At 39.2% G+C, this 8,350-nt stretch overlaps 1 protein-coding gene and 1 long non-coding RNA gene across 4 annotated transcripts in view; one reads left to right on the forward strand and one right to left on the reverse strand.

Annotated features, from left to right (window-relative positions):
- The window catches only part of LOC116691733 (uncharacterized), a 20,981-nt gene that overhangs the window by 540 nt on the left and 12,091 nt on the right, over positions 1-8,350 (reverse strand). The window lies entirely within an intron of this gene.
- cyp4t8 (cytochrome P450, family 4, subfamily T, polypeptide 8) overlaps positions 12-8,350 on the forward strand; it is a 30,851-nt gene continuing 22,512 nt past the window's right edge. For all 3 annotated transcript variants that reach the window (XR_004332537.1, XM_032519582.1, XM_032519581.1), the window contains exons 1-11: positions 12-1,122; positions 1,385-1,529; positions 1,694-1,738; positions 1,834-1,961; positions 2,147-2,271; positions 2,393-2,547; positions 3,301-3,407; positions 4,843-5,033; positions 5,171-5,304; positions 5,686-5,750; positions 7,074-7,156. Coding sequence is in view for 2 of the 3 variants with exons in the window: in XM_032519582.1 (XP_032375473.1) it covers positions 934-1,122; positions 1,385-1,529; positions 1,694-1,738; positions 1,834-1,961; positions 2,147-2,271; positions 2,393-2,547; positions 3,301-3,407; positions 4,843-5,033; positions 5,171-5,304; positions 5,686-5,750; positions 7,074-7,156 (1,367 nt within the window). In the remaining variant the exon portion in view is untranslated. The remainder of the gene's footprint in view (positions 1,123-1,384; positions 1,530-1,693; positions 1,739-1,833; positions 1,962-2,146; positions 2,272-2,392; positions 2,548-3,300; positions 3,408-4,842; positions 5,034-5,170; positions 5,305-5,685; positions 5,751-7,073; positions 7,157-8,350) is intronic.

The raw sequence follows: 8,350 nt of genomic DNA on the forward strand, positions 1-8,350 counted from the left end.
GACTCTCAACACATCAATGGGGAGAGCAAGGGCAAGTGCTTAGGAGAAGTGAACGGGGGCATGTTGAACCTCTATTGAAACTTAGCCAAAGTGAGATGCGTCACTTCAGGCGCCATCTTGGGGCGGACATCTGACCCGTTCTGACCATAAAAAGTGTTTTACAACATTATACTGTTACGAACTTGTTGAATTTAATATCAGAGTCATTTTAATAAACATAAAGTGTGCTGCCATGACACTAAATTAAGCTAACGCTATCTCGGTAAAGTTTTTTTTTTTAATTAAACTTGTGTTTTTCATGTAGCCATGCTCTGGGGAGCAGAACTGAACTGCACTTGAGTGGCAAAAGAGTGCTAAATAGAGAGTTAAAGCTTTGGCTAGTGCGTAACCTTTTAATATTAGCCTAATGAATGTCCGTTACATTCAAGCCATTGCCAAATGAGTTGCTACAAAGCTAATTAAGACTAGGCCTATCTGCTCCACATAACTTTCTCTCTGTATTTGTCAGTATAGTTATGTTCAGAAGATAGAGTTATCAAATGAGTTTGCGCGGTCATGACGGCTACGTGGACGCGCTGACAGTTTGCTGTCATTAGGCTATATAATTCATCGTGGAGCCGGCAGAAACTATAGGCTACACACTATAGCTATTTACACAAGACAAGGTAGCCTTTTTAGTGTATCACCCCGTAATTTTAATTTAACCAAGCCTGTCTCTAATAGCCTACATGTGTGGCATTTGTAACAGACCTACCTCGATAGACAGCCTACATAAGGAGGAGACACTGTTAGTCCGTCCCAACACGGCGGCCGCGTCGACGTATCGATCCAGTGAACAGCAGTGAGCAAGTATTTGTCTGCGCATAGGCTACTTTGCAGTTTGTTTTGCACCTCACTTAGGTTTTATCATCCTCCAGCGATACATCAGCCGGAATGGAGTCAACTGACGCTTTCGTGACATTTCAGTTGGGGTGGCCTAAAATGCATCACTTGTTTGCTCTACTGTGTCTTGTGGCCGTCGTCAAATTAACAATGTTGCTCGCCAAAAGAAGGGATGCGTTTCGAAACATTGAAGCTTTTCCAGGACCACCTGCACACTGGTTTTTTGGACACGTGAAGGAGGTAATTCAGTCCCAAGTAGTAACGTTGCAGCCTCTGCAACGTCGTGCACCTGAAAGAAAGGAGAAAAAGTGGTTTGAAAGTCGGAATAAGGATTGTAGGCCTAATTTAATCATTTATCAAGGGCTGATAGCTTGCAATGCATTGATGTTGATTGTAGCTGTGTGTAGCACCTTTGCCCAAACAACATTTCTCATTGGGGACAATAAAGTAGGCTTAATGAAAAATAGAATTTATAAATATGTTTTAATTCTTCTTCTTTTAGTTTAAACAAGATGGGACAGACTTGGATAAGTTTGTGAAATGGGGACAAAAATACCCTTATGCTTTCCCAGTGTGGTTTGGACCCTTTGTCTGTTTCATAAACATTCACCATCCGGATTATGTGAAAACGGTACTGACATCAACAGGTGTGTGAGCGATTCTTTTTTTAATCTTTACTAAATCGATACAGCATTATAACAATGTAGTTAGTTCCGTGCTTTTTTTATAATCTCCAGGAATATTGGTTACATTGTTTCACAACCAAAGGTTAATGTTACAGAGTTTTGGATTTGTTTTTTTTCTCCAACAGAGCCAAAAGATGATTTGTCATATAAGTTTATTGAGTCATGGATTGGTAAGACTACTTTGCATTTCTGTCACAGCATACATTATTACAGAGATGTGGTTGCTTTACTCACTGACACAGATTCTGTCTGTCTCTGTCTTCAGGCGAAGGCTTATTAGTGTCAAAAGGTCAGAAGTGGTTTCGGCACAGAAGGCTCTTGACCCCAGGTTTCCATTATGATGTTTTGAAACCATACGTTAAACTAATGTCAGACTCTGCAAAAACTATGCTGGTATGTAAATGACAGTTTAGTTGTGTAAATAAGAATTCATAATAAGTAAACAAAGTAATGTTAAGAATGTACAGTATAGGCTTGGGCTGTCTACATACTTTATGTCAAAGCTGGTTGAGCGTATAAGTGTGTTGGAGTTTTGTCCATATCCTGGTTTGTCACATCTGTTCTCTCACTGTTTCCAGGACAAATGGGAAAGTTATGCAAAAACCAATGAGTCCTTTGAATTGTTTAATCACGTGAGCCTTATGACACTAGACAGCATCTTGAAGTGTGCCTTCAGCGACAGCAGCAACTGTCAGACGGAGAGGTGAGTCCATACAAACCTTTTCCCGCCATTTACAAATTCAAGTCTACTCTGTTCTCCATTGTTTACTGATTCAGCAACTTGAATCATACGTGTCACATGTTTGCCTATGTTCTCATTGCAGTGGAACAAATACATACATCAAAGCAGTGTATGAGCTCAGTGATCTGATTAACCTGCGGTTCAGAACGTTTCCATACCACAATGACCTCATATTCTACCTCAGCCCACATGGCTATAGATACAGAAAAGCATGCAAAGTGGCTTACAGTCATACAGGTAAGATCTTCACACTGTAGAAGAATTTGCCTAAGAATAAAATTCCCTGGAGCAGTGCTCATGATCAAAATTTGGAACAGAATGCACGTAATAAAATATCTCATAGTAACAGACAAATCTTTGGGCCAGGAGAGGGGGAGGGAGCGAGGGCGATTACAGGGCTAGCGCGCATCTCGCTATCTTCTCGGGAGACAGAACGTCTGAGCTATGTCCAACTGATTAACGGCGACAGAGACCATGGCGGAAGGAGGAAACCTGAAGGAGGATGAATGAGTAGGGCAGAGAGAGGTTCAGGGTCAGACCCGGAAAGACTGTGTTGATGGTCAGGGTGAGATAGTCTTGACTGAATTCTGAACCATATGCATTTGATTGTATTATTTGTAATATCATTTTCACTAAAGCTTGTTATAACTTAATTGAGCAAATCCTGAGTATTTATTTCCTGGTCTACCAGTCAACAAACACTAAGGACAACAGTGAAAGTGCAGGGTGAAGTGACCAAATTGGAGTCAGATAGACACTGGCCATTGGGCCAGACGAGAATCGGTCAGAGTTTTCCCTTCAACACATAATTAGATTTATGACAATCTGCCAAAACAATTGGCAAATATCAATTATACTGGATTTTATCAGTTTCCAATATAGCATACCCAGACACTAAGCTCTCGGTATATATGATTGCTATATATTTGCATGTTTCTTTATTTAAAGAGATAGTCTGCAAATGTTCATTCACTATCTTGTCTTTTGAAGAGGAAGTCATAAGAAAGAGGAAAGAAGCACTCAAGGAGGAGAAGGAGCTGGACCGGGTACAGGCCAAGAGGAACTTGGACTTTCTGGACATCCTTCTCTTAGCAAGAGTATGTTATATCATCTCCACACAACAGAATTTAGAAAATTAGATATTCTCACTTTTGCCTTAAAGTAGCGGCAGCAATCAAACCTAAAAACAAAAGCATTAAGGCATACATCATTTTAAGTTCAAAGTAACAAGAAGAACGTGTGCAGTGTGCCTCGCTCTGTCTGAACACTTTCTAAGATTATCTTGTCCTGATTTGGCTAGAGAAATAGCAAATAGATGTTTCCACCTAAATGTTGGGCAACCTTTAGAAAATATACAACTGATTTCTATAATGCTATTCTCAATGAAACACACAAGGTTACCAATAACACCTCTGTAACTCAAGTAATGAATGGTTGAAAATTACTACTTGTCATTAAATAAGAAGACGACTTATCTGGGAATGCCAGAGGATTTGTTTTATTTGTGCCATTGTTGTTTCCCACCCAATAGTACCTACGATTATGTTAATTAGTCTCCACTGTCCACACACACTAAACTGCCTAACTCCACTTTTGATCTGGTGAAGGAGCCAACAGACGTGCTAACTCCGTGACCAAGGTTATGTGACCTATGTCGCTCAGATCTGATCATTCCTGTGTTTACTTTGACAGTACTATCTCGGGGCATACCACTGTTTAAACAGAAGGTAATAAAATGGTATATCATTGAAAACACCAGTGAAACATTCATTCAAATCCCAAGGTTCATTATGACATCTTTAAAGAGAGACTTATTTATAATTTGGAACTGAGAAGTGCAAGGCGGTCTTTATTCTGACATTATCGCCAAAAAACTAACAATGCATGTGCCTTGTTTGCTACTGTCGACAGGCTAACATACCCCTCTTTACACTGGCTTCCTGTCTTTTTTAGAGAATTGATTCTTGAAATACTACTGCTGGTTTATAAAGTACTGAATGGTTTAGGGCCAAAAAATATTTTTCTCACTTTCTGCTACTCCATGAAGCCTTCAGACCATCCACCCTCTCAGGTCATCTGGGACAGGTCTGCTTCCTGTCCCCAGAGCCCAAACCAAACATGGAAAAGCAGCATTCACTTTTTTATGCACATTCTCAGTTCTTTTAATTCAAGGCTGAAGACTTTTTTGTTTGACGCTGCCTGATTCTTATATTTTATGCCTTATGCTTATTTCATTTTAGGGTTTTCTATTCTCTTTGACTTTTTAATTGTATTCACATGTATATATGTAGTGGTTGTTATGCACGTTGTCTCAATGCTTTTGGTGTTTCATGTGAATCACTTTGAATTGCCTTGTTGCTGAAATGTGTTTTAACTAACTTTCTTTAAGTTGCCTTGCTTTCCAATACTCAGCCCTAACGAGACTGCCGTTATCCTTTTATCTTTCATTGTGGGTTTATTGTAAACTACAGTATTTGTTTTAACACATTTTAAATCTCATTCTTTTTTATATTGTTGTCTTTCATTTATCAGGATGACAAGCAGCAGGGTCTGTCGGATGAAGATATACGAGCAGAAGTGGACACCTTCATGTTTGAGGGCCATGACACCACAGCCAGTGGCATTTCTTTTATCCTCTACTCTCTGGCCTGCCACCCAGAACACCAGAAGATTTGCAGGGAGGAGATCATTCAAGCCCTGGATGGGAAGGACACCATGGAGTGGTAGGCTTAAACGCTGAAAACATTGCCTTATGCAATGAAAGTCAGTTCCACACTGTGTCACAACAGCTGGATTAGGTGAGCTTTAGGCTGTCACTATGTGGAGAGTATTGAACTTGAATTGTCTGTCTTATTTTAAGGGAGGATCTCAGTAAAATTCCATACACAACAATGTGCATAAAAGAATCCCTTCGCCTTTACCCTCCTGTACCAGGAATGTCAAGAAAGATCACCAAACCCATGACTTTTTTTGATGGAAGGACTTTGCCTACAGGTGAGTTGTCAATGATCATATAACAGTTCATATAGGTACAACCACATACTGTTACATACATACAGTATACATACATAATAACTTTTACCCCCTCTGTAAAAAGATAAAATATTAACTTCTGTAACTTAGTAATGGTTTTGTCTGTGATTGGTTTTCTATTATGGACTTTTGGCCTTTGTTTTGTTTTGTAAAGTCATTCTTGAATAGCATACAGCACATAGTAATCCTTTAACCTACGTTTTAAAAGGTAGTAGCAGGTTTGCAATAAAGTGTCTCACACCTAAATATATTAAATGTTTGTCTATTTGTATTTACACACTTTGTTGTACAGTCCGTGCACAATCCTGTATCAAAATACACTTTTTTTTTTCTTGTTTGTAGGAAGTCATGTTGGAACGAGTGTGTATGGGATTCACAGGAATGCAGCTGTCTGGGAAAACCCTAATGTAAGTCAAGATGATAATTCAGAGCATATCTTTGTCAACTGAAAGCTCACCTTTGCTCACTCACTACATGGAGTACATTAAATAATAGAATCAATGGTAAAAGTTAATGTATGATCCTAGTTTGCTGTTTTTGGCCCAGTGTGATTTATATACTTTTGTCTTGTTAGTATTAAAACTGTTTGCATAAGAATACCATTTTATACTGATTACTCTAACAAGATAACATGGAGCCACTGCATGTCCTCATTTATAAAACTCTGCGTAGATTCTATTCTGAAAGATTTTGTGCGAAACACCATGCGGCTCACAGCTCAGATGTGCGTTACTTTATTCAGTTGTGCACAAGTCTCACGCTCCTCCTAAGGTCGTCCCATATTTGTCCTAATAAGGTCCATATCAATCAATCAATGAATATTTCAGGCTTGTCAAGGAGCCCTTGATGACCAATCACAAAACGGACAAATGGGGAAAAAAAAACACGATTCAGTGTGAGATTGAGGTTCTGTTGCTAAATCTTTGAGCAATGCCAAATCTGCCATGCTGTGGATTTGTTGCAATACACCGGCCATCAGGAACTCTAGGGCTATTTATTAATTGTCCCAATAGGTTAAATAAGTCCAATAAATATATATATAATAATATATGTGACATTTTGTTTTACCATCACCAACGTCACTAAAATGCAGTCTACAAAGCCTTGGAAGCGTTACCCACCATCAAACCTATGATTAAAAATATTGCGGAAAACGGCACATCATTACGCATCTAAATTCTTTATAAATCCCGACGTTTGTAAGGAATGTTGCAACCGCAAATTTCACTCTGCTTCTTGCAAATTCTCTTGCGTAATAGATTTCATAAATGAGGCCCTTGTCTGAGCATGGGGTCTTCCTGAGGGTATTCATGCCCTCCCTGACTAAAGATAAGGAAGACAACGTCAACTCAGTATTATGACTGTATTTCAATCATAAATGAGCTACTGTTTGAAGCTTACGTCAGTCATTTCTGTACTATTCTTTAGTGCTGAAACTGGCTCCTTGTCGTGTTTGCAAGTAAAAATGAACTTTGAGAGATCTTGAATGTTTTCTGTCAATTCTTTGATAATGTAATTATCTTAACACCCAGCATACTGCTTCTACACAAAGTGACAGTTATCAAATAGGTTCACAATTAATGCAAACCTTAGTCCTCTGGTCCTAGATATCAGAATATTCCAAACTAGACCCCTAGGAGCTACAGGTTACTCACTGTATTAAGCATCTAAGTTAAATTCTATCAAACTCAAAAAAAAAATTTTTTTTTCTTCATCTTGTGTCAACACAGGTCTTTGACCCACTGCGTTTCCTACCAGAGAATGTTTCCACGAGGTCCCCTCATGCATTTGTGCCCTTCTCTGCTGGGCCAAGGTTTGTCTTCACCTGTTTCCATGTAACTGGCTCACTAAGGTAGCATTTACACCCAAAAAGCAATCCGGTGATTTTCCGCAGGGGTGGGAGTGTCACCTAAACAACCCGTTTGTGTCCTGTTGCGTTCTTTAACCCCCTAATGTAGCAAAAGTAGACTTTACATTTCACAATTACTGTTTTTGGTCAGATCGCTTATAGATCTGGACGTTTTCGACCGCACTTGAAGACAGCTTTATTTCACAGGAGAGAGAGAAAGAAAAGAGTGTAGCGAGTGCTTTGTAGTTACGGGAAACATTCAGCTATTACACAAACTCCTGGGCAGTTCAGTGATTGCGTTTGTTTTTTTACCCTCATAGTGTCTTAAAACGTTCTCATGGTAGTGATGAAGGCAGTGATGTTTCCTGTTTACTGTACGGGATTCTCACACCGCCTCAAACAATAGCTCAAAATACACCGACTAGTCTGATCCCCGGTTACATGATTGGCCACCACAGTGTGACGTGGGGTTGCATTTCTCCAAAAAGTTGAGTCGGTGTCAACTTTTCGCAACCCCTGCCTCTTTCAAATTAATGGAAAGACCTGCTTTTTTGCCAGACCGTCTGACGGTCGATGCAGGCTGTGTGAATGCATCCTAAGAACCCGAGTTTATCTGACAGTATGTGGATGTGGGAACTGGCACCAGCCCCCTTTTTATCAACACAATACAAACTGTTAAGTTCTTCATTTTTGGTTAGAGTAAACAACAGATATGGAGAACTCTGAAACCTAGGATTAATCCCATTTATAACAATGAAGAAACCCCGAAATGGAATAATTCATGCAAATCTTTGGATTTTAGTTTACAATTCTTGTTACAAACAGAAACAAATTGCAGTAGTTAAACGTACTGAGATTTATGAACACAAAAAAACACTAGCCCTGCTGTAAATTTGAAGCTTATTAATTAAACCTTCTAATGCAGCAGTTGCACACATTGCAAATGTCACTTCAACAACGAATGCCTAACACAGAAAGACACATCATCAATTCATCATGAGCTTCACCATATCAACACGGCAGCGCTTGCTAATGTTTTGTCCACACTACTCTAATATTATGTCCACATAAAAACAATTATAATAATTTTGGTAGTGACTGTTGATTTGATTTCCTTGACAATAAACCAACCCTTCTTTGTGAAAAGGGTGAAAGGCG

Source organism: Etheostoma spectabile, chromosome 6, assembly GCF_008692095.1.
Source record: "Etheostoma spectabile isolate EspeVRDwgs_2016 chromosome 6, UIUC_Espe_1.0, whole genome shotgun sequence".
In the NCBI taxonomy this organism is placed as follows: Eukaryota; Metazoa; Chordata; class Actinopteri; order Perciformes; family Percidae; genus Etheostoma; species Etheostoma spectabile.